Here is a 14186-nt window from a genome sequence, read left to right as displayed (position 1 = left end):
GAAGTTTCCACACCCTTATAAGAAATGATTCGTTTCCCTCTCGATATAGAATCCCACGCCACAAGTCCGTTTCAACCATCCCTCTCGATGCGTCCAACTTTAAAGAATAATGAAACTAGGCTGCATTGTTTGTCAAAAACTGATGCCAAATTTAACATGGTCGGCTCAGAAAGCAGTTGATCCATTAATTTTAGCTTTAACACAGAATTAAAAACAGACCCACTTTCCTTCCAAGTCCAAGAAACGTACAAAATAATTCATACCTCTTATATTCATATAATAGGCCAAACAAACAAAAGAGACAGAGACACAAGAATCTGGTTTTCACAGATTCCCTTTATTTTACATTAATTTCATATTTCAAACACGCTTGAAACTCATAATCATTAATCAAACTCCAACATAACCCTGATTCAAGTAGCAGACACTTTGCATGCACAAATAATATATGCAGAGAACTTCGAATAATTCTTTATTTAGGGACACTTTCTCCGACCGCCGTGAGTGGTCATGCTGGCGTAGCAAGGGCAGGTTTCGTAGCCGCCGGAAGTGCCCGGCGGCACGCAGTTGCAACGCGCACAGCACGTGCCGCATGCCCTCTTGCAAAGGTGTGGCCTTGAAGATAATTTGCACCTCGACGCACAAGCTCCCCCACAATCTGATGACACGCAATAAATGTTAAATTTTGACCTATTAAATTTGGTATATCATAACTAATACACTCAATATTTCATTATTTTTTTACGTATATAAAATATAAAATAATATTAATATATTACCAATGCTTTGTATATTAGCAGGATGAGCCGCAACGCCATGAATTGAGTTCACCTGCAACGTAATCCATATATATTGGGCGTAAGAACATTTGAGGTTTGTGATAAATTAAGAGGATGGAAGTTGGTTCAAGGCTATACCTTATCATCAGCTCCAACCAAATGAACTACGAGAAGGGACATGAGAACACAGGTGAGCAAAGCTTTGGAAAGACCAGAGATGGCCATGGGAGACGAAGCAGAGGATTGTTAAAATGTTTGTTGTACGTGATATGAATGAGAAAGGAAATGGTTCATATTTATAGATGAAAAAAGGTGGTGGAGAGTGGCGTTAGGTGAGTGGCTAAGTAGAGAAATTTCTCGAAAATTTTCACGCGGAATGGAATATCCATTCTTGTGGTGGAGGAAACTGAATTATAAAAAGCATTAAAATAAATGAATCTCTTCGTTTTCGTCTCTTTCTTTCAAAGGCAGGGTGTGGTTTTCTCCACGCATAGATTTCCACTTCAAAATAACACCCTATTTCCTTTAGTTGTCCACGTAAATTAGGTTAAATTACAGGTTTAGTCCATCAAAACTTAGGTTTATAGGTCCCATGATGCTATATTGTCTTTAACGTTCTAAACTAAGATTATTAATGAAAGCCGAGGAACTTTAGTTGAGCTGGAAATTGAAGTATAAAGGGACATGTAAACTGCTCTCCAGCTGTAGAATCGATCATTTATTGTAAAGCAAAGTTAGCTTAAACTAAGATTGAATAAAGTGTATTCATAATCCATTCACTATGCCAACTCTCGATCAATGATTACTGGTGGCTTAGTGTAAGATAACATAATATAATCTTGATAACAACATCCAAGATGGTCACGAAGAAAGAACCCATCCGACCAAACCTCCCATCTGTCGAGTTGGACTCCACGTGGCATCTGAACTGGGTTTCCATGTAGCCCTTGCTGCTGGAGGTCGCCATGAGGACGGAGCTGTTGCTCCACCTGTCCGTTTAAGATGGATGAGAACAATGACATATCCTGTTCTCCATGTCTCTCTTTTCTTAGCCTAGTAGCCTAGTTTTGATTACAACAACGAGATTATAACGTCTCAAGCTCACCATTAACTCACCACTAGCAGATAGTTCACCATTAGCTCACCACTAGCAGATAGTATTGGACTTGGACTCTTATAGGTTCTCTCCTTAGTTTTTATCCACAATTACGCTTGATTTTGTTACCCGAGTAAACTTACTGCAGCCTTATTGTATAAAGGTATTAGATTTCACATCTAAACTAAATTATAGATAAAGGGTCGGAACTCTCTTTGTAGACAAGCTATCCTTTGAATGGTGGTGGTTTTTAAAACCAAAAAAGTACACTGCCAAATAACAACAAAGGAAAGAGAATAAGAGTTGGGATCTGAAGCCTAAAGAATCGTTCGTTGAAGATATATATATTTCCCGTAGGCGGGCAACTTCTTAAATGCAGAAATAGACAAGACGTGGGGGTTAGGTTTATGTATTGTTTCAGCTTAAACAGGCAGCAACAAAAGCCCGTGATAGATATTATTTTCGTGGCAAAATCAGAGCTTTTGAGAGAAGATGGTGGATAGATATGTAGAGTAAATAAGATCATGTTAAAAAGGAAAAAAAAAAACATCTACTATGTGTCTCTTAAAAACTTAATGCATCATTCACATTTCATGTATAAGCATTAGTTCAACAACTGAGACCCTCCTCCTACCTTCCCAAATAGAGCCCAAGACAAGCAACACAACCTCTCTCATTTCTCTTTGTGGCATATGCAGTTTTGTTGAAGTTACACCACCCCGGAAGGAAGGCGTAGAACGAGCTGTCCACCGACGAGGCTGCAACCAGAAGGTGGTGTTATATTAAGCTTGTCAGGGAGTTGTCTAGAAAAATTAAGATTCCAAAATCAACCCACCTCTTGACATAATAATAGCAGAAATCTGCAAGAATGAAAGTCTGAACAATCTCTGATAGGAGAACCATGGATGGCCATAGTCCATAACCCAATGCTGTTAACAAACGTCCACGAGTATCCAAGACCTGAAACAATCAAAGAAACACATGGATGCAAGCTATTAAATAAAAAACGTGAAGATATATTAATCGAAGTATAAGATGAATCTCGGGTTAAACTAACTAACCTGTAGGACCCAATGGGCACAACTCAAGAACCTCGCAACTCCCAAGGCAAATACATAATGTGCGGTAAATGGCTCAACAATCTAGGCAACAGAATAAACAGAGAAAACTAGCAATCGAAGGCTTTTGAGAAGTATTGGAGAGGAAAACATGGGGATAATTATTTCAGAACACAGTCTACAATATTAGATTTGGTGAAGAAGTTATCCATACCTTAGTATTTTGCATGACCCGGAGCTGAGGTAGTACTGAAACAGCTTCAAGATAAACACAAAATGCCCAGGCTATTCTATTTATTATGTTATGCACAGTAGTTGGATGGATCACAAAAGATAGAACAGCACAAGGTATCACCTAAATCAAGAAATAGGAAGAATAAATTGGTTACACAACCTGAAAATTCCAAAACTAAATTTCTCATCTCAGAATTTCACCAAATCATCATATCTTGCCATGTTCGTTTTAAATTATTCTACAATGCAAACAAATGTGATGGATAATTGATGAATAACATTATATCATATATGAATACAGATCTATTCCAATCTGCCAGCGTTAGATCTGAATAATTGAAAGGTGCAAAAATGCACATTGAGTCGTTCATCCAGCCAAAAGGAATTTACTCTTGCAGAGATAATTTAGATGGAGTCAACTTTTGTTAAAGTAAAATAATGGGCATCTAACGTGACTATGAAGTGAACTTGATTATGATGATGAATATGCCAATGTACATTCATCCAGCCAAAAATGAAGGAAAAAAAAGAAGTCAAACTTTCTCCTCAAATCTCCTCAAATCTTAGCCAACATATTTCACATTAATTAAAGCATTGATTAGAATCTCAAGGTACAACTTTAAGTTGCATTTCATCCAATTGAAGGACAGAGCGCTGGCACGTTGCCTTCCAAGAAAACTCAAATAACAAGCATCAAGTTTATCAAATATCATTAATGTTTGGTTATTCAATGGCAGAACAGGTCTCAGGTCTCACACATCGCCAACTCTCGAGAAAGCTCAAACAATATTAGGTAGAAAGGTCAATGTTGATCAAATCATGGGTTTAAACTCAACCTCCACAAAGCATATTCCATATTTTTGAGTTCATGTTTGCAAGTACGAATAACTGATCCAGGAATTAATTTCCAAGACATAAGGTACGCAGGGAACTCACCACATAGTAAATAGGGAAATTATCTTTGTCGTCCATGTAGCTGGATCTAAGCTTAAATCGAATCATATAAATAACCCAGAGCGTCGTTACCAAAGTAGCTGAATCCAGTAGAGTATGTATATCATATTCCATGACAAAACTGCAATAGAGTCTAACAGCTAGAAAAATTGCTGTTAGCTCCTGCGATTTTAGTGAAAGTCCTGCAAAGATGATGACGACAAGAACCATTACAAACAAGACCAGTCATAAACATGGTGAGACCCACAAAAATGGAAATAAGAAATGAAATTGATTTGAACGAGGAGACCAAAAAAAATCTAAAATTCCAATTGTCAATGGTATCCCCAAAGAAAAAGAAATCATTCAAACCTTCCAAACAAGAAGACCACACTCAATTTGCAAGATTCGATGAAGCGGTAAGACAAATTTAACGAAACAATTGTTTTTTACTTGAAAGAAAAAACAAACAACGATGGAGGCTGCGTAGTACGATAAATGACAACAAAATTCAAAGATGAAACCTAAATGCACAAAACCCTAAGGCTAATTCTGCATTTCAAAAGGATCAATAAAAGAGTCCAACGACGATGAATAAACCAAAATAGACAAAATTGAACGGTTCATACCTGCGCAGGTCCTCTCCTTCATGAGTTTGTAAATGAGGACGGAGATTCCGATGGCGTGAACTGCCTCTGCGGCGACGAAAAGATTGTCGTGATCATGAACAACAAAGCGCAAGAAAACAAGAGCAGCCATTCCAGAGACGACGGCCAAAAAGGCCTTGATCTTGGGGGGTTGCCGGCGAACCCATGTGGCGATGGCCTGAATGGGCCTCTTGGTTGCCTTCATTACGAGGTTCACTGCGTTCTCTCTGTGTACGCGCGGCGAAGGGGGGTAGAAGAGAATAGCGTTGTGTTCTGCGCCTTTGGGATTGAGGATGGAATGGAAGATTGATTATAGATCCGAAAAGTAGACCCAAGATCCGTCTCATGGCCCATCAGGATCCGTCTCATTTCGTGTGACCACGTGTGATTTTGGTGAGCTGCATTTCGTTGTGGTTGCCCCTTTAAAAAGTTAGGTCACTGGTTTTTCTTTTTTCCTTTTTAATTTTAATTCCATTACAGATTAATTTTTATACTTTTATTATTTTATAATTTCATTATAATAAGGCCCATGTTATTTTATAGGGAGCCCATTGGGCTTCACCATCTTCACGGGAAATGGCCCAATAGTCAGATTCAGTTCCAATATAATTTGGTTTCGAATAGGCCCATGTTATTTTATCGGGAGCCCATTGGGCTTCACCATCTTCACGGGAAATGGCCCAGGCCCATGTTATTCTATCGGGAGCCCATTGGGCTTCACCATCTTCACGGGAAATGGCCCAATAAGTCGGATTCAGTTCCAATATAATTTGGTATATAATAGGCCCATGTTATTTTATAGGGAGCCTATTGGGCTTCTCCATCTTCACGAGAATGGCCCAAAAAGCCAGTTACAGTTCCAATCTAATTTGGGTTTCGAATAGGCCCATGTTTTTATAGGAAGCCCATTGGGCATCACCATCTTCACGGAAAATGGCCCAAAAGGTCAGTTTCAGTTCCAATCTAATTTGGGTTTTGTATAGGCCCATGTTATTTTACAGGGAGCCCACTGGGCTTCACCATCCTCTGGGAAATGGCCCAATAAGTCAGATTCAGTTCCAATATAATTTGGTTTTGAATAGGCTCATGTTATTTTATCGGGAGCCCATTGGGCCTCTCCATCTTCACATGAAATAGCCCAATAAGTCAGATTCAGTTCCAATATAATTTGGTTTTGACTAGGCCCATGTTATTATATCGGGAGCCATATGGGCCTCACCATCTTCACGTGAAATGGCCCAATAAGTCAGATTCAGTTCCAATATAATTTGGTTTCGAATCGGCCCATGTTATTTTCTCGGGAGCCCATTGGGCTTCACCATCTTCACGGGAAATGGCCCAATAAGTCAGATTCAGTACCAATATAATTTGGTTTCAAATAGGCCCATGTTATTTTATCGGGAGCCCATTGGGCTTCACCATCTTCACGGGAAATGGCCCAATAAGTCAGATTCAGTTCCAATATAATTTGGTTTCGAATAGGCCCATGTTATTTTATCGGGAGCCCATTGGGCTTCACCATCTTCACGGGAAATGGCCCAATAAGTCAGATTCAGTACCAATATAATTTGGTTTCAAATAGGCCCATGTTATTTTATCGGGAGCCCATTGGGCTTCACCATCTTCACGGGAAATGGCCCAATAAGTCAGATTCAGTACCAATATAATTTGGTTTCAAATAGGCCCATGTTATTTTATCGGGAGCCCATTGGGCTTCACCATCTTCACGGGAAATGGCCCAATAAGTCAGATTACAGTACCAATATAATTTGGTTTCGAATGGGCCCATGTTATTTTATAGGGAGCCCACTGGGCTTCACCATCTTCTGGGAAATGGCCCAATAATTCAGATTCAGTTCCAATATAATTTGGTTTTGACTAGGGCCATGTTATTATATCGGGAGCCCATTGGGCCTCACCATCTTCACGGGAAATGGCCCAATAAGTCATATTCAGTACCAATATAATTTGGTTTCGAATCGGCCCAGGTTATTTTATCGGGAGCCCATTGGGCTTCACCATCTTCACGAGACATGGCCCAATAAGTCAGATTCAGTACCAATATAATTTGGTTTAGAATGGGCCCATGTTATTTTATCGGGAGCCCATTGGGCTTCACCATCTTCTGGGAAATTGCCCAATAAGTCAGATTCAGTTCCAATATAATTTGGTTTCGAATCGGCCCATGTTATTTTCTCAGGAGCCCATTGGGCTTCACCATCTTCACGGGAAATGGCCCAATAAGTCAGATTCAGTACCAATATAATTTGGTTTCAAATAGGCCCATGTTATTTTATCGGGAGCCCATTGGGCTTCACCATCTTCACGGGAAATGGCCCAATAAGTCAGATTCAGTACCAATATACTTTGGTTTTGAATAGGCCCATGTTATTTTATCGGGAGCCCATTGGGATTCTCCGTCTTCACGGGAAATGGCCCAAAAGGTCAGTTTCAGATCCAATCTAATTTGGGTTTTGAATAGGCCCATATTATTTTATAGGGAGCCCATTGGGCTTCACCATGTCACTTGAAATGGCCCAAAAATTCAGATTTATTTTTTAGTGAGCCTATTGGGCTTCTCCATTTTCACGGGAGATGGCCCAATAAGTGAGTTTCCGTTTCAATCTAATTTGGGTTTTGAATAGGCCCATGTTATTTTATAGGGCGCCTTTCGGGAAACATTCCTTTTCCCTTCCGAATTCAATTTTCAAGTTCTCATTTTTCAACCATTCGTCCCAAAAGTCGACCGTTGCCAATCTCCATTCAACGGTCATTTTGTTCTTCATCGAACATTGTCGCTTGTTTTCTTGTTTCCTGTTCAGTGGATCGGAATGGGAAAGAGCAATGGATCACAAGTTTCGAATGAACGGCGAAATTGGGGCAAAATCTTCAATGCTCTTACTCAAATGCTACAGACCCAGCAAAATCAGCTCGAAACACTCGTCAAGGAGCGAAAACTTCTTGAAGATCGTGTTAAAATGCAGCACGAACGATGGGTCACTGATATTCGTCTTTACGACGACCATATCTCTCAGGTGATTTGTTTTACCTCTGCGATTTAGTGGATTTTTTAGTTTAATTATGGAATTGGAACTTCCCCCTTTCCTCTGAATTCTAGGGTTTCTAATGAACTTCGGAATTTTTTTCTTGTTCAGATGAAGAACGATTTGTTTGTGCAAGATATGGAACGCGCACTTCAAGCTTCAAAATCAGATCTGCTCACTGGATTGAAGCAGATGGAGGTCTATCTCTACCGACTGAAAATAGGTTTTTGTTTTTTCCCCCTCTTAAATCTGTTGAAGTTATGAATAATCGATCATTCAAAGAAGGAAATTCATGATGCCTCATAGGGTAGGCATTCTTACATAATATGTCACGTTCGGCAATGTTCCTTTCTCTCGGCTCTTTACTTCAATTTCGAGCACTCTTGTTTACACTAGTACGACAGCAATTAAGTTACTGTGACAATAATTTGGTCATTGAAGAGGGATTGGGACGAGGCCTTTTGGGGAAACCAAAAGCAAAGTCACCAGAACTTATGCTCAAAGTGGACAATATTGGACAATATCATACCATGGTGGAGAGTCTGGTTCCTAACATGGTATCAAAGCCATTAGCCATGTCAATAGAATCCTCAAATGTCGAACAAAGAAGTTGTGAGTCTCGAAAGTGTAGTCAATAGTGACTCAAGTGTCGAACAAAAAGTGTGCTTTGTTCGAGGGCTCCTAAGAAAAGAGTCAAGCCTTGATTAAGGGGAGATTGTTCGAGGGCTCCATAAGACTCAGGGGAGGCTCTATGGTGTGCTTTGTTCGAGGGGAGGATTGTTGAGGATTATTGGGAAAGGTGTCCCACATCAACTAATTAAGGGGTTGATCATGGGACACCTTTATTACTATCGTGAGAATCGTGGTTCCTAACAGTTATAATAGCTTCATAAATTTTGGTTGATGTGTGTTTTACTGTAGGACTAAGATGATGTAAATCTTGATATGCTTGGCAAAATTGGGACTCTCTGATCTGACAAATACTATACTTGCTTATGTTTACCAAATGCAGAACATTCAGAAGCTGAGTTGGACGATTTCAAATCTTTTTTTGATGATCTCCTCTTTCATAAAAGCTCCAGTCCACAAGTATGGTTCCTGGAATTCTGCGTGATTTTGGTTAGGTATCAGGACATGTTCTAATCTTCTGTCTCTGGCTGCAGGAAACTTCTTTGAGAAGTTCATCAGAAGCAGGCGAGGCAAATGGTAGAATAGAAGGTGTTTTGTTGTCAGCATGTGGAAATACTGATGAAGAAAGACGTTCTAAGGCATTGGAAGGTGAAGTAAGGAGGTTGAGGAGTGAGTACGAAAAGCTAGTAACTGAGAAGAAATTCTTATGGAACCAATATAATCTTATGGAAAATGATTGCACAAGAAAATTGAAGAGCAAGCAGTCAGAACTTGAACTTGCAAACCAAAAGATAGAGAAACTTCTAGCCTCATTGGAAGAATTACAAAGTTCAAGCAATGAGAAGGATGGCATTATTGCAATGTTACAAACCCAAGTGGGGAAGATGGAAACTGACTCGAGTAAACTAAAACACGAAATTTCCCGACTCTCCCGTGACTTAGAACTGCAAAGGAAGTCTTTTAATGCTAATGCTACACCCGTGCTGAACCCATGCAACAAGGCAGGAACTAAGGCATTTAGCTCAGGAGGCAAAAACGGCACAAAGAACAGAAGTAACGTCATTGTCAACAAAGTCATGCTTTCGGCGCAACCTTCTCATTCAGTAAGTATACTATGATAATATGTGTTCTGATTTTGAACATTTTTCCTATTTATGGTTGATTTTTCGTGTTTAAATCGAGTATCGTGGATAAGTCGATCTAGGGATAAGTTGATTTTTTGCGGTGGCCAGGGAAACCAAAAGAGAAGAAGAGGTGATGCTAATTCAGATCCTGAGACTCCAAGGTTGTTTACCTCTAATTTCAAAGTACCCAAACTGAAGAAGGAAATCAAGTTGTAGATTGCCTAGAATGTTTGTGGCCTCAATTGGGTTTGGCTCTTGATTGTTGTATTTTCTTTCACCTGTGTGTTAATATTAGTGTATTATTGTTGTACCTGAAAATATTAGTGTCAGCCATTACTTATCCAATGTAATCTATCTGATTTAGAATTTAGAAATCTCTGTTTCAGGAGGCTTTTGACGCAGAATTGTAAAGATATTGTGGGAATATCAACAATATATTTTACATCAAAGTACTTGTTCCTATCCTTTGCTATTCTATGATGCATCTATGTCATAGTTAAGATGCAGGTGACCACTTGGAGAGGAATTAACGGCGGGTCCACAGCAATATCAGCAGCAGAAACAGCAACACCGCTGCGCCCCAAGGTGAGGTCTTTTCGGCCTCCTGAGCTGACCTGTTCTTGGTTCTCATGGCAGTTGACGCAACCGAACCAGACACAAGAAGGGAATTTGCAATAAAGATGAGCAAAAATGGCAAAGCTAGTAGGAAGAGCTTGAAGTCGAATGCCATCTCCTGGGACTGCAACGAAAGCAAAAGAAGGACGACGCCGAGAAAGGCGAGAAGAGGCATAGGCGGGAGAGACATGGAAGCCATTGTTCTCTCTGCCCATCCATACTTCCACTCTGGAACTCTTTCTTCCTCTGCCCAACTCATGGTGTCTTCAGGTTAGAAGCTTTTCTCTTACTGTTTTGGTGTAACAATCTGCAAAACAAACACAGAATGTTCCTTTATAAGTAAACTCCCAACCGACCTCTTTCCTTAACCAGAGACCTTGGAAGATTTTATATGATATGTTTCAGACAGCTATGGATAAATATGATAAGGCGGCGGTTAGGTCTGTTTTTTTGTTTGTTGTTTTGCATTCAGAAATGAGCACTTGGAGGCCATGCAATGGACCTTAGAAAATTCCACAGGGGTGATCATATCTATCATTTTTTGTGTTATGAACTATGATCATATATTTACCATTAACAAAAAAAAAAAAAAAAAAAAAAAAAAAAANATTTTGTACTTAACATGTCTCTAAAGTTGTAAAATCGATATGTAACAGTTTAAGCTTACCGTTAATAGATACTATCCGCTTTGGCCCGTATTGTCGGTTTTGGTTCGTTACGTATTATTGTCAGCCTTACGATTTTAAAATGCATCTATAAGAGAGCTTATAAAGGAATGTTTCGTTCCAATCCACCCTTAGGGGCCTACTGTCTACATTGGCACACTGACCGGTGTTTGAGTCTAATACCACTTGTCATACCCCAAGCTCACTGCTGGTAGATATTGTTCGCTTTGGTTAATTACGAATTAGTCATCCTCACAATTTTAAAACACATCCTCTGGATTATGGGATCTCACACGATATTTTTATTATATCATAGAAAAATCAATCTAACTTTAAATAAAATATGAACCAAGTTTTAATAATAACAAATTTAAAGTGGTTTATTTTGAGGGTAAAACGTTTATTTCATAATTTAAATATATTTATAATTTATTTATTAAAAAAAAAAAAAAAAAAATATATAATTGGCTGGTCCAAACTAAGTCTGCAGTAGGGCGCTAATTCCCCCAAAATCAAAGTCGGATACCCCGCAGGATTTGAAATAGTTTTCCCGTCTTATTTTCATCCGAAATTTTGAAAACTCATCACTTTCCTATCGTTCTTCTAAGTCCCAACCCCAGAAGAGTGAGAATCCACCACTTCTCTTCGCCCAAACTGTTGCAGTTGATAGAATGTCTTCCGAGGATCAAAAGCTGATTAAGAAAACCAAAGTGGAGGAAGACGAAGCGGACGACGGAATAAGCCTGGGTGCCCTTTTACAAGAAAAAAGGAAGAAACTCCTAAATGTGGGTCCTAAATCTATCTCAAAGCCGAAGAAGGAAGAAGTACAGGGAGAAGATGGAGCGGGAAAATCCCCAAATATAAATTGTGGGTCTGCTTCTAAGGGCACCAAGGTTCAAAAGGAAGAGCGTTTCAACTCTGTTGATGATGATTTTGACGAGAAGCCAGCCAAAAAGAGCTCTGCAGCAAAACGTGATATGGTTCGTATATCTTTCTGTGTTCTATGCTCCGATTTTCTTCCACTGTTTCGATTAATGAGCGACTGAAAGTAGAGTAATCGATTTAGAGGACAATAAAAGGGAGTAGAATATCCCTGGTGGTTGTAACAAATGTGTTACTCTAGCGTGGAAGCTACAAGGTTTTTAGTGCAGAATTTTGGGTTCTTAATGTGATAATCTCTTCTTCATATGTGTTTTCTGAATGGGCTGGGGAGATAGGAACTGAAGAAGAAGAAGAAAGTGAACGAGGAGAAGAGCAAAAGCGCCAAGGGGGAGCTGGAGAGCCAGAAAAAAGAGAAAAAGGAGAAGAAGGTATATGATTTGCCCGGTCAGAAGCGAGATCCCCCAGAAGAGGTATTAAAGAATGATTTGATAGGTATCAGTTTTATGTTTGGGAGTTCTTTAGCTGATCATCTTCATTTGCTCTTGATTATTCAGAGAGACCCGCTGAGGATCTTTTACGAAACGCTCCACAAGCAAGTTCCCCACAGTGAAATGGCAGAGTTTTGGTAAGAAAACTGCTCTAATTGTTATTTCTTTAGTATTATCAAGAGTAGTTTTGATACCTTGAAGACATTATGTTAACAAAGATGTTTATGTATGGGCTAAGTTTTCTGAGAACTCTCTAGTAGAACGTGTTTACTGGTTTCCATTTTCATGCCGATGGCTAGTCAGTATGGAACATAACTAGTTGTGTTCATGTTACTTATGTTGAATTCCGCGTTTGATTCAGATAGTTGAATGATGTCTGTTATGTTGCCCGACATAAGATTCTTAACATTCTGTATACTGCAAAGTAGACACTCATTGTTTGTACATAACCAGGATTTAGCAGTGTTAGAATGGAGGAGTGACTAATTCAGGTGATGTTTATTGTTTGTACATAACCATCTCATAAATGGGGAAGTGCACAAACGTGTTAGATAGGAATAAAGCTAGATTAAGATTCCATAAGCATGACACAACTCAATGTGCAGTCTGCAGTCCATTCTATCTCATCATCCTTGGAAGTTTTCTTGTGGTGTTCTGCATGAACTGAGAACAACTAGAAAAGGGGGGCAATTACTCTCTAATTTGCTATTTCATTTGTTACATCTTTAATGATTCCGGGATCTCCCAGCATATTGTTTGGCAGATACTGTCAATCTCAAGCTAACACGTACATAGCATCTGATCATCTTGTGTATGTGAGATTCTACATTGGTTGGAGAGAAGAACAAAACATTCCTTTAAAAGGGTGTGAAAATTTCTCCCTAGTAGACACGTTTTAAAACCTTGAGGGGAAGCCCAGGAAAACCCAAAAAGACAATATTTGTTATCAGTGAGTTTGGGCTTTGGGCTATTCCAAATGGTACCAGAATTAGACACTATGCATAGTGACAATAAGGACGCTGGGCCCTCAAGCAGGGTGGATTGTGAGATCCCACATTGGTTGGAGGAGAGAACGAAACATTCTTTATAAGGGTGTGAAAACCTCCCACCAGGCGATGTGCCAGCGAGGACGTTGGGCATTCAATGAAGGTGGATTGTGAGATCCCACATTGCCAGCGAAGACGTTGGGCATTCAATGAGGGTGGATTGTGAGATCCCACATTGGTCGTAGAGTAGAACAAAGCATTTCTTACAGGAGTGTGAAAACCTCTCCAAGTAGACTAACACTTTGAGGGAAAGCCCAAAGAGGACAATATCGGCTCGCGGTGAGTTTGGGTTGTTACAGTGTACAAGCAAGTTAATCATGTTTCAAATTTTCGTTTTCTAAAAAGGTAGTAATGGAATGAGATTGAGTTTGTTGTTCATCACTACTTAACATTGTGGAGTTTGGTCTGCAGGATGATGGAGTCTGGTTTACTATCCAAAGAAGAAGCAAAGAAAGTTTTTGAAAAGAAGCAGAAGAAGGCACCACTGCAAAAGTTGAGCTCCCCAGGGAAGACTGTGACTGCTGTAAAGAGCGTCACGAAGACCACCATTGTCAAGAAAACTGTCCAATCTCCTCCAGTTTCTTCGAACAAGAAGACGATGACAGTGGGCTCCAAAGTTGTGGCAAAACAGTCAACGAAGCGCAATTTGAAAGACGAAAGTTCCGAAGATGAATCAGACGATGACTTCATAATCAGTCGAAGCATGAAAAAGAAACCAAGAGCAGCCTAATTCAGGTGTAAATGGACAAATCCTTCTATTCAGAAACTGATTTAAATCTCTGATTAGTTGTTCCAAAACATTGCATCAATGTTATAAAGAGATTGATACTCCTTTGGTCGTTTCTCCCTTGTGTGCTATGTGCTCATGTTCATGCTATTTCAGTTCTTTTGACTTAAATTTTCAAGCCTGAAAGACAGTGAGATCAAAAATCATTTTAACAAATT

At 39.5% G+C, this 14186-nt stretch overlaps 4 protein-coding genes across 4 annotated transcripts; 2 read left to right on the top strand and 2 right to left on the bottom strand.

Annotated features, from left to right (window-relative positions):
• Nucleotides 1-244: 244 nt before the first annotated feature.
• Nucleotides 245-1063, bottom strand: LOC111788893 (snakin-2-like). The gene is made up of 3 exons (XM_023669463.1): nucleotides 918-1063; nucleotides 780-831; nucleotides 245-658 (listed from the first exon to the last, which is right to left on the bottom strand). The coding sequence occupies exons 1-3, from the start codon at nucleotides 1002-1004 to the stop codon at nucleotides 477-479; spliced, it is 321 nt and encodes a 106-aa protein (XP_023525231.1). The 5' UTR covers nucleotides 1005-1063; the 3' UTR covers nucleotides 245-476.
• A 1292-nt stretch (nucleotides 1064-2355) lies between these two features.
• LOC111789365 (putative ER lumen protein-retaining receptor C28H8.4) lies at nucleotides 2356-5081 on the bottom strand. Its single transcript, XM_023670116.1, has 6 exons — nucleotides 4730-5081; nucleotides 4104-4303; nucleotides 3148-3288; nucleotides 2937-3017; nucleotides 2711-2835; nucleotides 2356-2633 (listed from the first exon to the last, which is right to left on the bottom strand). Exons 1-6 carry the CDS (start codon nucleotides 4950-4952, stop codon nucleotides 2585-2587), a joined length of 819 nt encoding a protein of 272 aa, XP_023525884.1. The 5' UTR covers nucleotides 4953-5081; the 3' UTR covers nucleotides 2356-2584.
• Nucleotides 5082-7414: 2333 nt separating this feature from the next.
• On the top strand, nucleotides 7415-10609 carry LOC111787715. The gene is made up of 5 exons (XM_023667746.1): nucleotides 7415-7782; nucleotides 7903-8014; nucleotides 8804-8880; nucleotides 8955-9524; nucleotides 9654-10609. Exons 1-5 carry the CDS (start codon nucleotides 7579-7581, stop codon nucleotides 9759-9761), a joined length of 1071 nt encoding a protein of 356 aa, XP_023523514.1. The 5' UTR covers nucleotides 7415-7578; the 3' UTR covers nucleotides 9762-10609.
• A 719-nt stretch (nucleotides 10610-11328) lies between these two features.
• Nucleotides 11329-14084, top strand: LOC111788868 (protein PXR1-like). Its single transcript, XM_023669428.1, has 4 exons — nucleotides 11329-11805; nucleotides 12043-12177; nucleotides 12262-12332; nucleotides 13653-14084. The coding sequence occupies exons 1-4, from the start codon at nucleotides 11497-11499 to the stop codon at nucleotides 13969-13971; spliced, it is 834 nt and encodes a 277-aa protein (XP_023525196.1). The 5' UTR covers nucleotides 11329-11496; the 3' UTR covers nucleotides 13972-14084.
• Nucleotides 14085-14186: the final 102 nt, after the last annotated feature.

This window comes from Cucurbita pepo, chromosome LG02, assembly GCF_002806865.2.
Source record: "Cucurbita pepo subsp. pepo cultivar mu-cu-16 chromosome LG02, ASM280686v2, whole genome shotgun sequence".
Taxonomy (NCBI): domain Eukaryota; kingdom Viridiplantae; phylum Streptophyta; class Magnoliopsida; order Cucurbitales; family Cucurbitaceae; genus Cucurbita; species Cucurbita pepo.
Note: the sequence above shows the minus strand (reverse complement) of the source record. Positions and strands in the feature narration are given on the sequence as shown.